The sequence below is a fragment of the Puma concolor genome, chromosome B1, assembly GCF_028749965.1.
Source record: "Puma concolor isolate L17-30 chromosome B1, mPumCon1.1.hap2, whole genome shotgun sequence".
NCBI classification, from domain to species: Eukaryota; Metazoa; Chordata; class Mammalia; order Carnivora; family Felidae; genus Puma; species Puma concolor.
The window spans coordinates 102,287,686-102,307,775 of record NC_141670.1 but is presented as its reverse complement, the minus strand read 5'-3'; the positions used below and the strand labels follow the sequence as shown (position 1 = coordinate 102,307,775).

Here is a 20,090-nt window from a genome sequence, read left to right as displayed (position 1 = left end):
AAATGCTTGGTCTGACTTAACTCAAGTGCCCAGATCAGCCCACCAGCAGTGCAGAAAAGATACACTGCCCATGACAGATAAAGAGAGCCACTGGAGATGACTGGACCAAAGGAAAAATGGCTTAGCCATAACAGCAGGGAGCATACAACACACATAGGAGACATCCCTGAAGCTTCAGGTTCTGGTGAGCAGGGGGCACTGTACTGCAGGGCACTACAGTACCTCTTCTTCATAAGACCACTACCTTCAAGAGCAAGAGATGTAGCTGGCTTTTCTAACATGTAGAAACAGACACAGGGGTGCCTGAGTGGCTCGGTTGAGCATCCCAACTCTTGATTTCGGGTCAGGTCATGATCCCAGGGTTGTGGGATCAAGTCCCATGTTGGGCTTCATACTTAGCATGGAGCCTTCTTAAGATTCTCTCTCTCTCTGCCCCTCTACCCTGCTGGTGTGCTCTCTCTAAAAGATATACATATATATATACACATACGTGTATATGTATATAATATGCACACACACATACATATATGTATATGTATATGTATATGTATATGTATATGTATATGTATATGTATATATAGAGAGAGAGACAGAGCTAGACAAAATGAAGACATGGTGAAAAATGTCCTGAATGAAAGGACAGGACAAAATCACAGCAAGAGACATAAGTGACACAGAGATAAGTAATATGCCTGATAGATGATTTAAAGTAATGATCATAGAGATACTTACTTGAAGTAAGTACTTCTTGTACTTGAGAAAAGAGTGGAAGACCTCAGTGAGACCCTTAGTAAAGAGATAGAAAATATAAAAAAGAACCAATCGGAAATAAAGCACTCAGTAGTTGAAATTAAAAATACATTAGATGGGGGCACCTGGGTAGGTCAGTTGGTTGGGTGTCCAACTTCAGCTCAGGTCATGATCTCATGGCTCGTGTGTTCAAGCCCCACGTGGGGCTCTGTGCTGACAGCTTGGAGCCTGGAGTCTGCTTCAGATTCTGTGTCTCCCTTTCTCTCTGCTCCTCCCCCTGCTCACACTCTGTCTCTCTCTCCTTCAAAAATAAACATTAAAAAAAATTAATTTAAAAAATACTTAAAAATAAATTATAAAAATAAAAATATACTAGATGGAATAAATTGTAGACAAGGGAGAGTAGAAAAATGCATCAGCAACCTGGAGGACAGAGTAATGGAAAGCAATCAATCTGAACAGGTGAGAGGAAAAAAATACAAAATGAAGATAGACTTAGGGAACTCGGCAACACCATCAAGTGTAGTAAGATTCACATTATAGGGAATCTCAGAAAAAGAGAAAGAAAAGGGGGCAGAGAATTTGAAGAAATAATAGCTGAAAACTTCCTGAATCAGGGAAAGGAGACAAATCCATATCCAGGAGGCACAGAGAGCCCCCAACAAAGTCAATCCAAGGAGATCCAAACCAAGACATATAGTAATTAAAATGGCAAAAAGGAATAATAAGAGAGAATGTTAAAAGCAACAAGAGAAAATAATAACATACAAAGGAAACCCTGAATGCTATCAGCTGATTTTTCAGCAGAAATTTTGCAGGCTGGAAGAGAGTGTCATGATATATTTTAAATGCTGAAAGGAAAAAAAAAAAAAAAATTCTATACAGCAAGGCTATCATTTAGAATAGGAGAGATTAAGAGGTTCCCAAACAAAAGTAAAAGGAACTCATGACCATTAAACCAGCCTTACAAGAAATGTTAAAAGAGAATTCTTTGAGTGGAAAGGAAAGACAGTAAGTAGGAGTAAGAAAAGCAGGAAACACAAAAGCACTAAAAATAAGTATAGCTATAAAAATCAGTCGAGGGACTCAAAATAGAAGGATGTAGACTATGACATCAAATCCCAAAAACATGGTGGGAAGAGGAGTAAAGAATGGGTTCAAACTTAAGTGATCAACAACCACCCTATTGAACCACCCTGGAATCCTGGGAATAAATCCCACTTAATGACAAATTAGACAACCTCTAAGAAATGGAAAAACTCCTTTAGAAACCTCCCAAAACTGAACTAGGAAGAAATAGAAAATTTGAAAACAGACCAGTTACTAGCAATGAGATTGGATCAGTAATCAAAAAATTCCCAACAACAAAAATCCAGGACCAGACATCTTCACAGGTGAATTTGAACAAATATTTACAGAAGAGTTAAGACCTATTCTTTCAAAATATTCCAAAACATAGAAGAGGAAGGAAAGCTTCCAAATTCATTCTATGAGGCCATCATTACCCTGATCCTAAAACCAGATAAAGACACTGCAAAAAAAAAAAAAAAAAAAGAAGTACAGGTCAATATCAATGATGAATATATGTGTAAAAATACTCAAGAAAATATTAGGAGACTTGATCACTACGATTAAGTGGGATTTATTCCCAGGATTCCAGGTTTAATATTTGCAACTCAATCAATGTGATATACCTCTTCAACAAGAGAAAGGATAAAAAACATTATCATTTCAATACATGCAGATAAAATAAAACATTTGACAAAGTACAACATCCATTCATGATTAAAAAAAAAAACACAACAAAGTAGGTTTAGAGGGAACATACCTCAACATAACGAAAGCCGTATTTGAGAAACCCATAGCTAACATCATACTCAATGGTGGAAAGCTGAGAGCTTCCCTCCTATTGTCAAGAACAAGACAAGATGTCCAATCTCACCACTTTTGTTCAACATAGTAGTAGATGTCCTAGCCACATCAATTAGACAACAAAAAGAAATAAAAGACACCTAGGTTGATAAGGAAGAAGTAAAACTTCCAATATTTGCACATAACATGATACTATATATAGAAGACCCTAAATAACTTCACACAAAAAAACTACCAGAATTGGTAAGTGAATTCAGTAAGGTCACAAATACAAAATCAGTATATAAAAATATGTTGCATTTCTGTACACTAATAATGAAGTAACAGAGGAAATAAGAAAACAGTCTCATTTGCAATTATACCAAAAAGAATAAAATAGCTAGGAATAAACTTAACCAGGGAGGTGAAAGATCTGTATTCTGAAAGCTATAAAACATTGATGAAAGAAATTGAAGATGACAGAAACAAATGAAAAGATATTCCATGCTCATGCTTTAGGAGAACAAATACTGTTTAAAGGGACATGCTACCCAAAGCAATCTACATATTTAATGCAATCCCTATCAAATACCAACAGCATTTTTCACAGAACTAGAACAAACAATTCTAAAATTCGTATGGAATCATAAAGACCCCAGTCAAGGCAGTCTTGAAAAAGAAAAAAAAAAAAAAAAAAAAAAAAAAAAAAAAAAAAAAAAAACTATAGGTGTCACAATTCTAGATTTCAGGATATACTACAAAGCTGTAGTAATCAAAACACTATGGTGTTGGCACAAAAAACAGACACACAGATCAATGGAATAGAATAGAGAGTCCAGAAATAAACGCATGGTTATATGGTCAATTAATCTTCAACAAAGGAGGCAAGAATATGCAAAAAGAAAATCTGTTCAACAAATGGTGTTGGGAAAATTGGACAGCTACATGCAAAAGAATGAAACTGAAGTGTTTTCTTACACAATACACAAAAATAAACTCAAAAGGGATGAAGGAACTAAATGTGAAACCTGAACCCATAAAACTCCTAAAAGAGAGCACAGACAGTATTTTTTCTCACATTGGTTGTAGTAGCATTTTTCTAGATAATGTCTCTTGAGGCAAGGAAAACAGAAGCAAAAATAAACTTATGGGACTACATCAAAATATAAAGCTTCTGCCCAGCAAAGAAAATAATCAATAAAATTAAAGACATCCTCCTGAATGGGAGAAGGTATTTGCAAGTGACATATTCAATAAAGGCTTTGTATCTAAAATATATAAAGAAGTTACACAATTAAGCGCTCAGAAAACAACTAATCCAATTAAAATGGGCAGAAGACATGCATAGACATTTCTCCAAAAAGACATACCGATGGTTAATAGACACATGAAAAGATTCTCAACATCATTAATCATCAGGGAAATACAAATCAAAACCACAGTGAGATATCACCTCATACCTGTTAGAATGGCTAAAATCAAAAATACTAGAAACAAGTGTTGGCGAGATGTTGAGAAAAAGGAACCCTCTTGCACTCTTGATGGGAATGCAAACTGGTGCAGCCACTGTGGATAACAGTATAGAGGTTTCTCAAAAAGTTAAAAATAGTATCCGGTAATCCCACTACTGAGTGTTTAACCAAAGAATACAAAAATATTAATTCAAAAGGATTTTGGCACCCCTATTTTTACTGCAGTGTTACTTTTAATAGCCAAACAATGGAAGCAGCCCAAACGTCCATTGATTGATGAATAGATAAAGAGGTGTGGTATATACAATGGAATATTACTCAGCCATAAAAAGAATGAAATTTTGCCATTTGCAACAACATGGTTGGATGTAGAGTATATGATGCTAAGTGAAATAAATCAGAGAAAGACACATACTTTATGATTTCCCTCATGTGTGGAATTTAAGAATAAAACAAATGAACAAAGAAAAAATAGAAATACCAAAAAACAGACTCTTAACCACAGAGAAGGAATAAATGGTTACCAGAAAGGAAGTGGGTAGGAGGATGGTTGAAATAGATGAAGAGGATAATCTTGATGAGCACTGAGTAACATAGAATTGTCGAACCACTATATTGTACACCTGAAGTTAATATAACATTACATGTTAACTATACTGGAATTAATTTTTTAAATAATAACAAATTAAAATAGAGACAATAAAAGACAGTTTTTAAATTTTGTGTTGTTGGTGTGTATAATCCGAAGATTTTCCCTTTTTGGAAAGAACAAGTCTGTATAATTTTTAAGTTAGAAATATTTGAGACTTTCTTCAAGGATTTTTGTCAAATTATTTATACAAATATTAAAGCAAAAACTAAAATAGAATGGATGTCTTGGAAAGAAGGAAATATTTATGGTGAGTTACAATTTATTAACTTAGTGTTAAAAGTGAAAAGGTAAGTGTAAGCAAGTTTCTTGCATCATTTAGATGGTATTTGTTCCACCATTTCAGTCTGTGTCCTTCTGTGTCCTTGCTTTTGTCCCCATAAGGCTCCTCATAAGGACCCTGTGAATCAGTCTTAACTCTTGCAGATAAACTGCAAGTATCCTTGATCTTTCCGAAGAGTCTAGGAAATTATATACTTTGTTCTCCATTTTCCAAACTTACTCTTATACATAAAGGAAGTTTAGATGCAATAGTGCAGTATGCAGGGTCCATCTTCACTCCCCATTTTGCTTTAATTTTCCAACTTGTTTATTCTTGAAAATATAGCATTTCCTGTCAGAATTGATAGGTTAGATGTGCTGGGGCTGCCAGAACTTTGAAATAAATTACAAAGATAAAGGTTCGGGTTATGTAGTATTGTGTTAATGAGGCCATAATTATGAGGTATTTCCCTGTAGTGACCAGTGATTTTCATCTGTTTTCAAACTTATAGAATTTGTCATCAATCCTGACCAGCCATTTTGGTTTTGTCTTAGTTGTTGCAAGTACTGGTCAAGAGAATGTGAATGGATACCTGTGAATGAATCACTCCCCTTGAGGAAACAGTCCATTACATTTGAATTTCTTCAGTGAGTCATTAACATAATTTACAATTTTAAATCTTTTCTGACCTCTTCTGTCTAATGTTTATGCAAATAAATTCTCAGAGAAATTCTAAGAAAATGCCGTAATGACTAAGGGCTAATATTTCCGTGTGCTGATGACATCATTTTATCCGTTACTGTTTACCAATAAAAGCGTTCATTAGTATTAACCATCCTTTCAGTTTATGTATACATAAATTATTTTTATTATTGTATGTGCTGCCATCTTAAACATGGTCTTACATACATAGCCTTCAGGAAAGACTGAGTCTTGGTGAGTCAGGATGGTTACTGCTGTCAAATTCAAGATACTTTGTTTTGTAACCTTGTCCAAACAGACTATTTTAATTGAGTCAAATTCCATAGGCCTTTTTGTGTCTCCTTAGAGTATAAGGACCTTTTTCCTTGTAAGTTCTTAAAACATGAATATATTCAAGGATGATTGTTTAAAAAACTTCATAGCTGGCAAACTTTACTTTTAATTTGAACTAGTCTTGTCACTCAGGGATGTCATTCATTCTGTACAGATCTGTATAGATCATATCTGTATCTTTCATTCTGGACTCAGGTCCCAATCTGCTTTCCCAATTGCCTGTTTGTTTTTTGTTTGTTGTTTTGTTGCCTTACTCATTTCCACACATCCACACATCTCTACTTCCAATCTCTAAATTCAAAATTACCTGTTTTAGGGTCTAGGATAATATTTAGATAATCAGATAAACATTTCCCAAGGATATGCTGATTGGACAGAACTAGATTTGCCCTGAAATGCATTTTTTTTTTTTAACTGTGCACCTTTGGACATAATACTGCCTACTTTTGTTGTCTAATGCAGTAGTAACTAATGAAGGAAAATATCAGAAAGATTTTTGAGGTATTGATAAACTATTCTTTCTATACATAAGACCATCTCTTTACATTTGTAATCTTTAATGGATAGAATACAAAGCTATAATTTTGGCCATGTCCTCTTTGTTTTATTGCACATTTGTTAGACAACATATTCAGTTGTTGGTAGTGTTTTGAAATTCACCTCTATTCTTTATCCAGATGTGTCCTGCATGCAGTGTAGATTACAATCTGCTTTGCTTTCCTCAGTTTTAAATTGTCATTCCTATTGTTTAATCATGCACTTTCTGAAAATTGACCTCTTTATTTTTTCATTTTATTTTATTTTATTTTATTTTCTGGGAAATCTCTTGTCAGATGAACTTTTGTTTGTTTTTCAAAAGACAGTTGCCTCGGAAAAATTCATTTTACTTGAGCTTGAAAATGGAAAACTGACATTTTTAATTATAAAAGATGTTTAAAATATCTGAAATATAACAATAGTTAATTCTTTTTTCATTCTCTAAAGTTTTATTTAATAACTTGTATACTCTTTTTCAATTTAAAAGAAAAAAAGATGTTATCAGATCCCTATTTCACTTTAGAGAAGAACTTAGTTTGGTCTGTCATAGAGACCTGTAATCAGTGTAGCATTTTTATTTATTCCACAAATAACTTATGAGGTCTTGATGATTTTGAGTCTCTTCTAGAAAATATTAATTAGTGTTAACATCTCATATCAACTGTATTGGAATATTTGATCATGAAGAAGCACAAGGCCTTGCCTCAAAACAACTGGTATACTCTCCCATAAGTATAATACGTTCTTATTGAACTTATGCACATCCTATTGTTAATTCTTTACTTTATGAAGGTGAATTTTGAGTGGAAACTATTATTATGATGTTCATTTTTTAACAGTGACATTATAATGAAAGAAGATAGTAAACTTGGGCCACAAGAATTACAAATGGATCTGATGCTCTGTAAGAAAATGAATTAATTGAAATCTAACTTTGTGTTATAATTTTTTAAACAATAATTTCCTTGCAAAGAAAATATGACAATCAGAAATTACTATTTTCCATGATTTTATTTGCTAATTCTAATACAAGACCACTCTTTTGTCTTAGGAGATGTATTACTTTCTCATGAGGTCTTAGCATTACCACTTTTACCTGTGGCATATGAATATGGTCTTCTCTTGAGGTGCTTGCTTGAGTCCAGATGTTTTCACATAAACTGTGTTTGGAAAGACTGTACTTATATGTGTAGGAAACAGTGTCATCATTGGGTCAGCTTTGAACATTTTTATGAAATAGCACACAGATTTTTCTAGACAGTGAGAGAAAAATGAGAAGTCTTGGCTAGATGAAGCCATCCCTTGGGACTGGATATCTCTAGTACGAAGTGAACTCCTGGATAGAAAAATGACATCAAATATTTTCCAAATTTTGGCCGAGTATTAATCTATCATTCTTACTTGAGAAATGAGCGTGGAAACCAATTTATAGAGATAATTGAGACCATTTGCCATTAACTTACGTATGTATCCCTTCTTTAACTAAACATTGCATATGTTCTTTTATTTCCATGCTTCTCCTTTACTCTCAGAGACGTTCTCTTTAAAGTGAATTGCTCCACTTACTTCCTCTGTCTCACCTCAATTTGAAAATTTTTATGTATTATTTCACTTGAACTCAACAATCATGATATAGTGTAAGGATTGGACAAAAATCTAAGTCATGTAGAGCCTCCAGTTTGGCTTTCAACTCAAAATGTATCTCAATGTCATTCTTGTTTTTCATTCCCATTGCTTCCATTCTGGTTCATTTCTTTCTCTGGGTTACTAGAGTTGTCTCTTAACCAGTTTCTCTGCCTCTTAACTTGTTTCTCTGCCTCCTGTCTCTTCTTTCCTCCATTTCATCTTTGTTCTATTTCACAGTCCTCTTCCTAAAGGAATGTCTTTAACCAGGTTATTATGCTTCTTTACCAGGTTACCATACTGCTAAAGAACCTACTACAGTGGCTCCCTTTTGTTTGCCTCAAGTCCAGCTCTTCATTCTGACTTTTTTAGTTTGGAAAAGTTGGGCCTGTTTTTCACCATTATTTTCTATTTTCATGAAACATAATTTTATCCATTTATTCTAGCAATTAAGTCTTCTATTTTTTTTTTAATGTTTATTTTTGAGAGAGAGGGGGGTGCAGTAGAGGCGGGGGGCGGAGGGACAGAGAGAGGGAGACACAGAATCCAAAGCAGGCTCTAGGCTCTGAGCTGTCAGCACAGAGCCCCATGTGTGGCTCGAACCCATGAATCGTGAGATCATGACCTGAGTCAAAGTCTGATGCTTAACCGACTGAAGCCACCTGGGTGCCCCATGGCAATTAAGTCTTCTAGTGTCATGTGTTCTGCACATGCCATGTTCATTATTTCCTCCAGGCTTTTGCTTCTTTTGTCTCTTTTCCATTTAACACCATCCTCATTACTTTTTCTCAGCTGTTTCAGTCTTAACAACCTTTGACTTAAAAAAAAAAAAAGAACTAATTTGGCTTTACCAGTATCTTTTTCCCTACCTTCTCTTCAGTACCACTTAGTTTAGTTCTTGATTTTTCTCTAATAGTTCATTCTTTTCCAGATTTTTCCTATCCATCTAATAGCTTCTAAGTATTTTGATGTCAGAGAGATGAAACCCTTTAAGTGTCAGGTAATAGATATTCTTCAAATATTTGACCATTGAGTGAGAATAAGACATAAACTTTTAAATCTCCTTAGTTTTCACTAACAGATTGAAAACAGTTTCTGAGTAGAAACAGAATCATCTTTTAAAAAACAATAACATCACAATTTTGTGAAATCCAACTTTTATAGTCTTAAATCTTTAATATCAGCAGGGGGCAGTCAAACCAAAGTTCATTCTGCTATCTTATGGAAGATTAAAATTTATCTCTGTAAGAGTTTATTCTACTTGGGATACCATCTGTAGTTTATAACCTATTTGTAAATAAATTTTAAAATTCTTAAGTATGTAATTTTGTAGAATTTTTTTTAATCCAGGGAAGGTAAATTAAGCTGTGTTTTTAGTGAAAAAAATTGAAAAATGTGTTTTAAAAGACCATGAATTGCTTTATTTGATGTTTTTGTTGGATGCCCAGTTTACATAGAAATTTGTTTTTCCTGCCTCAGAAACAGTATTTCAATTAAATAACATATTATTAAGGTATTTTTCATTCAATGAAATACTAACTTCTATGGAATAGTACTTTCATTTTCCCCTGTGAACTTGAGAAAAATAAGCTTTTATTAGAGGCTGTAGTTTTAACACTGACTGAAACATCGTTTGGCAAATTCTTAAAGTTTGATTGAATTTTTCTTCCTGAGCCTTTCTTCTGGCCAGCTGCAAACAACTAGTGGTATGTGTTTATACATGTGCTAATTTTCACCTCCTCCTCTTGAAGGTTAACCCAGTACTTATTAAGGGAGAAACACAGCTTATACTAAACAGTGTTTAACATATACTGATGGTATTACTGTATTTCCTGTTTTGTGTTCACAATAAGAGGATTCTGAAAAACTGCCTTTGTATAAATACTTCACTGACATTCCAGACAAGTATAATCTTGTCTGCTGGTAGGCAGGAAAGAGTGATGTCCTGGAATGCTGTTACAGAAGGAAATCTCTTTGTGTTCCCAAATGATACCCCTAAACCTTTTAAGAATATAATTTTAAAATGACAACTCTATATTTGCTTTTCCGTCCGTTTATTAACTTTGCATGCATTTAGTTCAGAAATGCAATTAGTCCAAAAAAAAAAAAAAAAAAAACCCATTATGTTCGAGAAAGAAACATCTTCTTGGTAGTTTGCTGGAAATTTGTTGGTAGAAATGTTGGAGGGTAAACATAAAGACCGATTTAGTAAATCATTATTAGTTATTGTTCTTTTAGCTTAAAACTATTCTTTGATACTTGAATCAGGCTTTTTTGAATTCTCTTCTGGCTTAAAAGGTGCAGTTTCCTACTCCCTTGCAAAATTTCCAGTGAAGAAATAATTTGGAGAGTGTTTTTAGAACACAGATTATGTTTTTTAAAAGTTAAATTTGAAGGTTTTATGTTATTTTATTATTTAATGTGAATCATTCATTAAGATAAATAAAAATCAGTTGTGTAACTTATCCTTTAATATTCTAATGAATAGATTTTCTTATACCTAGTTATGATAGCTAAGAATTAAAATTGCACTGAAGTTTCTTTTCAATGACTGAAAAAAAATAGTTATGATTTAAACCCCTAAATAATTGCCAAAGCAGACATCATAAACTAGACTTGTGTCTAACTTCTAGATTGGTAGTTCCTTTTCTTCCGTCTCATTACTTCCATCATTGACATGGGAAGTCACCTGATTACTTGCAACAATTCTGTTCTTCAGCTCTCACTCCCTCTAAAACCCAGCAAAATGGAGAATCGCGTGTAAGAATTTCCAAATACAAGGTTTAGAACGCTTGTAAATCACTTTCAAAATGTAGAAAAATATCATATGCTTTTTATGATCAGTAGTTCTTACGTTATTAATGTATAAGTCATATGTTGTACCTTTCATTTAAATACTTGCTTAAAAATATATTGACATTATTCTTTGTATATGCCCCTTCTCATAAATTTGCTGTATTCTGAAATACTAAAGCTATTCATCTTCATTTAAAGTAGATTAAGACAACAGAACCATTAAATGATATGGTGGTTCTTTTAATGGTGGCAGAAACTCAGATTCATTCTATCTTGCTGTGGTACCATCCCTTAGCCACATGTTTAAAAACTCATTATTCCCTCACTTGAGTTCTCATTCGGGTGAACAGAAATCAGGAGATGAGGTAACAGAGAACTTACTCCCTTGCTTTAAGGACATAAATTGCATGTATCATTTACATCCCATTGGGTAATCTTAGCTACATGACCATATTCAGGTACAAGAGAGGCTGCAAGATAAATGTGTTCTATATTTTGATAAATGTGTTCTATATTCAGGTACAAGAGAGGCTGCAAGATAAATGCGCTCTGTGGCTGAGCACACAGGTCTAATTGAGGGTTTTTTTACTAAAAGAAATAGAAAAACCTAGCCGTCATTATCTGTTAGTTTTGTTCACTCCCATTGTCTGCTCCTTTTTCTAAATACTCTCTGACTTTGTTTTACATAACACAACAGTCTCCTGGTTTTTCTTCTGTTCCTGCCCCTCTTGACTCTTTTACATATTCTCATCTGCTTAATCAGAGGAGATGATGAAATGTTGCAGTTCATCAAGGCCGAGTGTGAGGACCCCTCTTGTTTCTTCCTTGTCTGTGTGCAATCCCATCTGCATCTGTGACTTCAGGTATCATGTGATTGCACTTGATTTAGCTGACTTTTTCCCTGACCTCTCCAGTGAACTGCCTACTTGGATATCTTGAAGGCATTTCAGTTCAACATATCCTAAATCTTAGTCTTGCTCTAAGTGTTTTAATCAATAAATCTTAACTTTATGAGGTAAATACAATTACCATATATGATCCTGTAGATTAGAAACTGAGATATAAAAAACTTGACCAAGGTCACAGAGCTTCTAACTGGTGTGTAGTCTGTGAGGTTTTGACAAATGTGCAGAATTGTGTAAGTACCACCAGAATCACAATACAACACTATTCACTCCAAAAAAATTCCTTCATGCTGCCCATTTTTAGTTAACCCTCTTTCTACCACTAACCCCTGGCAACTACTGATACAGCCGTATAACTGCCATTTCTCAAATGTTATATAAGTGGAACCATGCAGGATGTAACCTTTCGAGTATAGTTTCTTTTACTTAACATGGTTTTGAGAATTGTCTGTGTTGTGTGTATCAATAGTTTGTTCCTTTTCTATTGCTAGCTCATATTCCACTGTATGGATATACTACAGTTTGCTTAACCATACACCCACTGAAGGACATTTTAGATTGTTTCCAGTTTTTTTTCTGTGAATAATGCTACAGTAAACATAAGCAGACAGGTTTTTGTGTGAACATAAGTTTTCATATCTCTAGGATAATTACTAAGAGTGGAACTGTTGAATCATAGGGTGTCTAACTGTATGTTTAACTTCATTGATTTCCAGATTGTCAGGACTTTGTCACATCACCAGCAATATATGAATTCCAGGTTCTTCATTCTTGCCAGCACTTTGTATTGGCAATATTTTTTGTAATTTTTTTTTTTTAAGTAGTCTCCGTGCCCAGTGTGGGGTTTGAACTCATAACTCGGAGATCAAAAGTTGCATGCTGTACTGACTGAGCCAGCCAGGCGCCTCCTGTATGGGCAATTAAAAAAAAAAATCTTAACCATTATCATAGGTATGTAGTGTTATGTTATTTTAATTTGCATTTCTCTAATGACTAATCCATGATATTGGGCATCTTTTCATTTGCTCATTTTTCATTAGAATATTTTCTTTAAAGAAGTGTTGTAAATTCTTTTCAGCAGTTTTTACTTTTTTAATTAGATTGTCTTCTTGCTTTTATTCTTTATATTCTGATTGTAAATCCTTTGTCAGTTTTATTACAAGTAAGTGTGTAGCTTGTCTTTCTTTCAACAGTGTATTTCCCAGAGCAAAAGTTTTTAATCTTGAAGAAGCCCAATTTCCTTTTTTTGATTTTTGGATTTTTTTTTTTAATCAATTCTTTGCTTAACCCAAGGTAATGAATAATTTTTTAAAAATTATATTGTTGTAAAAAGCATATATTAGAGAATTTACTGTCTTTATCATTTCTTCTTTTTTAAAACATTTGTTTTGAGAGAGAGAGTGTGTGCATGTAAGAGTTGGGGAGGGGCAGAGAGAGGAGGGCAGAGAAAGAATTCCAAGCAGGCTCCACACTGTTAGCGCAGAGCCTGACATGGGGCTTGATCTCATGAACCATAAGATCATGACCTGAGCCAAACATCGAGTTGGACGCTTAACCGACTGAGCCACCCAGGTGCCCCAAGAATTTACTCTTAGTCATCTCTAAATGTACAGTTCAGTAATGTTAAATATATTCACATTGTTATACAATTACCAGAACTTCTTCATCTTGCAAAAGTGAAACTGTATACCAATTAAACAACAACTCTCTGTTGCCTCCTCCACTCAGCTTGTGGCAACCACCATTCCATTTTATATTTCTTTGAATTTTCCTCCTCTAGATACCTCATATGAGTGGAAGTATGTGTCTTTTTGTGACTTGTTTATTCCACTTAGCATCATGTTCTCAAGTGTCATCTGTGTTGTAGCATATATCAGAATTTCTTTCCTTTTTCAGACTGAGTAGTATTCTGTTGTATGTATACAATACATCTTGCCCATCTGTTCGTCTTTCAGTGGATACCTTGGGTTCTTCCACCTCTTGGTTGTTGTGAGTAGTGCTGCTCTGTATGTCAGTGTGCCAGTATCCCTTTGAGATCTGGTTTTCAGATATTTTAGATATATACTCAGAAATACAAAATTTCCACTTTTCCCCCATCCTTGCTAACACTTGTTACTTTATGTTTGCTTGGGTTTTGGTTTTATTTTTTTAATAGTACCCATCTTATTGGTGTGCGGTGATCTCTCCTTGTGATTTTGATTTGTGTTTCCCTAACAATTAATGATGTTGAGCAATTTTGGCCTTTTGTATATCCTCTCTGGAGAAAAATCTGTTCGAGTCCACCAATTTTTAAATTTTTGTTGTTGGCTTGTAGAAGTTCTTCATATATTCTGGATATTAGCCCCTTATTAGATATGATTTGCAAATATTTTCTCCCATTCTGTAGGTTGCCTTTTTTACTTTGTTTCATTTTGATGTCCAATCTGTCTAGTTTTACTTTATTGACTTCTTTTGGAGTCATTCTGGGAAGCACTTGCCAAATCCAATGTCACTGAAGCCTTTCCCTTTTGTTTTCTTTTAAGAGTTATATAGTTTGGGGCCTCATGTTTATTTAGATCTTTGATCCATTTTGAGTCAATTTTTGTATAAGGTGTAAGTTAAGGTTCCAACTTCTTTCTTTTGCCTGTGATATCTAGTTTTCCCAGCACCATTTGTTGAAGAGATTCCTATATTTTTGGTAAAAGTTTTACATTTCACATTTAGATCTGTAATCCAGTTTTAAGTTTTGTATCTAGTATGAATTAAAAGTACAGGTCCAAGTTTGCACATGGATGCAAAGTTGTTCTGTCACATATCATATATATTATACTAAATTTTATAACCTTATTATTTAAATGCATTTTTTCCTGTTTTCAAATTGAGATCCATTTCTTTTCAGCCGTAGCAAAACAATGTTTCTAAATAAAACAAACAATTTAAGACACTGTGCCCCATTAAGATAGGGCTAAAGTTGGAGAACTCACATTCTCCCTTCTTTTCAGTTCATAGAAATCATGAAACAAGATAATTTTCCCCATTCCTTGCCATATAGACATGTCGGATTTGTACGTCAAAATAATAGCCCCACTCTGTCAGCTCTGTATTGGGTACTCTCCAGGATACTGTGGTAAATCACAGGTGGATTGTTCAGGTGCTCAAAGAGCCCCCAGGAATAAGCAAATAATCAACTGACAGGTTATTGCTGGATCAAGGAATTTACCCTTTTCTTGGCATATCATAGCTCATGAAGGCTAACATTTTGATAACTGTTTCAGGAAAAGAAAAACTGTAGTATATTTTCTTTCTTCCCTTCAGTCCCTGTTACACAAAGCAAACGAACTTGTTTACAGAACATCCAGCATTTAGTTGAGTAAATGATCGGTAGGAAATTAAGCTGTTAACACAGGAGGGTGACTAAGTGAGGAAATCCGTCTTTTGTCAACTACTTCTATATTATTATTATTATTATTATTATTATTATTATTATAAAAATAGAATCTGCTTTCAGTTTCAGTGGTTGGAAGTGTTAGATGCACATGTTTTAATGGATTTTGTACTTAAAATTCTGGTTTCTCTCTTTTACTTAAATCCACCATCATAATAGAGAATAACATAAATAGTCTTCTAAATGATTGATATAGGATGATGGTTTAGGCTTAGTTATTGAGTCAAAGCTCCACACCTGTTCTGTGTCATAACAACTTCCTCAGAGGATAAATTTTAAAAATATACCATTCTTTCTTGCAATGCCAGAGGCATTATAAATCTCTAAATTGAAAACTGCTGAATTAAATTTGGTTCTTATTTAAATCTACTTAAAATTAACTCTTTGGGTACTTCCTGGTTTTTAAAGTGGTCACATTGCTTGCTCTCTGTATGTATTTCCTTTTTGTAAACCTTGATAAGATATTAATCTTGATATTCATGGTAGTATGCAGAATAATCTTAAAATTATGTACATTCTTTGGCTAAAAGGAAGTTTACTGAAAACAAATTTAAAATTTAATAATTAAGTTCACCAAAGTAAATACATATAGAATGAAAAAGATTTTATTTGTTTGGTGGTACGTGGAAATTTGAGCTCACATTTAACATAAATTAACATTATCATGAACCTACTAAAACAAATGCTCATGTTATTTTAGACTGCATTAACTATAGCATCCAGATTGCATAAACTAATAGTTTTGTGGTACTCTGTCCTGGTCAGATCACATCGAGAATATAATATACAATTTTGGGATCTCATAGTTTATAAATAATTTTAGATACAGTAGGTGTGGACCAGAGTATGTTTTTACCCTGGAGAAAAGAAAAATAGGTGCAGCCGCAGCTATTTCCTTCATATATTTAAAATTACATCCTGTAGAAGAGATAGTTAAAAAGATTCTGGCAAAACTAATGCAATAATTTTTCAATGAAGCGTGGTTATTCTTTTAGCTGACTTGTTTGTTCTAGGAGCCATTGATCTTCCTGCTACTCCAAGTGTTTTAAAAACGAGTTATGATGGGGCATCTGGGTGGGTCAGTTGGCTAAGTGTCCAGCTTTTGAATTAAGCTTAAGTCACAATCTCAGAGTCATGACTTCCAGCCCCGCTTTGGGCTTTGTGCTGGGCATGGAGACTGCTTAAGATTCTGTGTCTCTCTCTCTCTACCACTCATTCTCTCTCTCTCAAAAAAAAAAAAAAAATGCTAAATGTCTATTGGTTAGGAAGTTGGAAAATATAATTTATGATCTCTTTAATTTTGATTTGGCAAGCATAAATGATTTCATGATTCAATCACATAGCATATATGTGAGTATTTGCAAATTTGGAATTTGAATTTTGAGAATAAAATTACCTTTGGCTGGCCCTATGAACTTTCCAAGTATTTTTGCTCTTCTGTATTTTTTCCTCTTTTTAAAACTAATTCAATGTATTCATCAAAAAGAAAAGGAAAACTTAAGATTTTAGCCCAGATCCTATAAATCCAGTCTGAAGTTAGCGGTAGGAATAAGAATGAATAATACAGGTTCTCTGCTTCACATTTGAACCCCACTTAACTCTGTCATGTGTGAAGGTTGGAAATTAGGAATTTAATAGCAGTCTAAGAACTTCATAATTTATTTGTAGCAAACGTGGCCCTCCTAAAAAGGGGGCAATGTATTTGAAGATCATTCCTTGGCAGTATTGTCCTTTGAACTTTAAGTGGTATTTTTGAATAGATAGGCTTTATTTAAGAGAGTAGACAGTGAATACAGGTGTTATATTTACAGCACTCAGCAAAAGAGATTGGCTGTTTAGCATTAAATCTATAATACTTTAAAATTTTTCATTGCTCTTAGATACTAACTAACACTGAGTAGCATACAGAAAATATTTAGAGTTACTCATTTATGGAACATAGGAGTGAAAGAATGAATGTATATATGCATGCATTTATGTATGTATGCATGTATCTTTGGTAGTGCATTAAGAGCAGTAGTAATTTTTATATGGCTGGTCTAGAATGGTTCTTGGCAATCTTAAATCTTGGTGAACATATGTCATGTAAATAAATATGTTTAATTTAGATGGCATCAGATAAATGTTAGCATTTGAATAAAGCAAATACCTTGTAAGTTTTTACTTATATATGTGAGTAATTTTATTCATCTCTCGATTATGATTTTTCTAAGGAATATATATATATATATGTGTGTTTTAATTTGAGTCTAAAACCATTTTTTATACAGATAAATTAACTTTAGCAATCTGCCATAAACATCACTCCATTGTTGTGGTCATTAATGCAGGAGAATGGTAGGTTTTTTTTTTTTTTATATTTTTGGGAGAGCGTAAGTGAGGGAGGGGCAGAGAGAGGGGGACGGAGGATCTGAAACAGGCTCTGTGCTGATAAGCTAACAGCAGTGAGCCCGATGTGGGGCTTGAACTCATGAACTGCAAAATCATGACCTGAGCCAAAGTCGGATGCTCAACTCAATGAGTCACCCAGGTGCCCCAAGAATGGTAGTTCTTAATAGATGACCTCTCAGGTATCAACCTGCCAAAAGCTAAAGAACCCAGAGCAGTTATGAAAAGTACTTCTTACATAATACAGGATGGCATAGCTGCTCTTTTTTTGTTTTTCCCCATAAAATAACCTACAGCATAAAGGGATCTTAAATCATTTGAAGCTGGATTTGAATTCTTTTTTGGCCTTTTCTAAGTAATATGAAGCTCTGTTTGCTCATCTATAAGATAGGTATACTACCTTCTTTGTAGAAATGTTAGAGGATTATATGAGATAACTTATGTGAAGCATTTAGCTTAGAGCCTGTTACAAAGTGAGTCCTGGAGACACAGTAGCTATTATTACTATTTTCTCCAGGAAAAATAAGTAAATAAAAGGTTAAAATATCATGGATAAATACTTGGCTTTAGTACTTGAAAGTTGTTATTTATACCTTCAATTGTTTTATTTTTCCCTTTGAATTCTAATGTTGAAAAATGTCCTCCTGTTATATAGAATATATCAGCAGTCACCACTATACATATGTCACATATCTCATTAGTCATCACTATAAGTGAATCGTACATTAACTCTATTCCTTTGGGAGACCCGAGGACATTCCTTTTTCTCTCATGTTGTGATGGCTAATGCATGTCCTACCTATGCCCCTTCCTTCAACCCTTCTGCGCATAAGTTTCTGAGTTCTCAAGGAATCTGCAGTGGTTGTGTGTGTGTGTGTGTGTGTGTGTGTGTGTGTGTCCGTGATAATATATATTATTATTAATATATTATTAATTAATTATAATAATTATATTATTAATTAAAATAATATAATTAATTAATAATAATATATAATATATTATCACAGATGTACACACACACACCACACACATATACATATATATGTATATATATATGTTTCCTATCCATTATCAGGAACACAGCTTCTTAGGGACTTTTCCAGTTTTTTTGGCAAGTACCTAAATAGGTTGTTCTGATTACCCAAACTTGGAGACTAACCTTTTTTGTATTTTTTAAATGGCCTGGATGTATATGAATCTATTTAGAGCAGAGTAGGCTGGAAAGTGTTAAGCTAGAAGCAGGAAGACTGAAGATTGAAGCACCCTGTCATTCATTGTATACATACTATATGATTTTCTGTGAGGTTCTTTTTAGACTATTTATGGTTCAATATTGACCCAACAAATTTTCTTTTCCCTTCTTCTCTCCACTATATGATTTGCCTTATACATATGCACGCACATTTGCCAATATAATCTATAATATATACTGAATAAACTACCATCTGTATCTATATGTTCTAATCTTGGTCAACATCTGCATTGTACTACTGGTAGAATTGCATGGAGGTTATGAACTTAAAATAAACATAATGAAGTTTTAAGCTTTTCATCTTTATTCTAGGAACATTCATTCCCCATTTCCAAAATACTTAAAATATTCTTTTCCAACTACTAAATCATAGAACAAAAATTGTATCATCCCTTCAAATCAGAACCTTTTTCAGTTTATGACTATTTGGAATAAGGACAGGAGTTTAAAGAAGGCATGGCTTTTAAAGTATTAGTAGGGGAAAATAAGGAGAAAGTGTTATGTTAATGAATTTACACTGTATATTTATTGTCAGTCTCCCAATCTGTAGAAACATGAAGACTAAAATTCAGTGATTTGCATGTCTCAGAGAGTGAAAAAAACAATAAGATTTTTAAATTTCATAACTGGAAGAGAAAAGAAAAAAGTCTTTGAACCTTGTTTTATCCAGGTATAGGCATAAATTTGTCTTTTTCTGGCTTTTACCTGAAAGTATATTCATAAAGTCAGGCCTCACGAGAAACACTCCTGATGCTTTGTAGGGACTATAGTTTTATCAGCCTCTGTTTCTTAGCTCAGACTTTCTTTTTGCACTAGAAAGCACTCACACTGATGTTTAATAAATGAAATTATGTGAAAATATATGCCTGGGGAAAAAGCAGTCTAGAAGCTTTTGATACTTAGTACTTTTCCTAATTATTCTGACTTTCCATAATCTCTCTGTTGCCTGAACTGTAACATTTACTGGTACAGGGTAGTATTTTACAGTAAATGTTACAGTTCAGGCAACAGAGAGATTATGGAAAGCCAGAATAGTTAAAACATAACCACACATTACTTTATATATGTTTCTAATTTTTAAAAATCATTTCTATGTGCCAGTCTAAGTAGCATGCATATCTCATTTCAATCTGCGCAATAAAGCAG

The 20,090-nt window shown here is 33.7% G+C and overlaps 1 protein-coding gene across 3 annotated transcripts in view; it reads left to right on the top strand.

Annotated features, from left to right (window-relative positions):
• AFG2A (AAA ATPase AFG2A) overlaps positions 1-20,090 on the top strand; it is a 362,101-nt gene that overhangs the window by 163,108 nt on the left and 178,903 nt on the right. Inside the window, exon 15 of one of the 3 annotated variants that reach the window (XM_086704271.1) lies at positions 5,539-5,610. The exons of the other annotated variants lie outside the window; for them this stretch is intronic. Coding sequence (XP_086560397.1) covers positions 5,539-5,568 — 30 coding nt within the window. The 3' untranslated portion in view covers positions 5,569-5,610. Of the gene's footprint in view, positions 1-5,538; positions 5,611-20,090 lie in introns of those variants that run through there. 3 annotated transcript variants of the gene reach the window in all.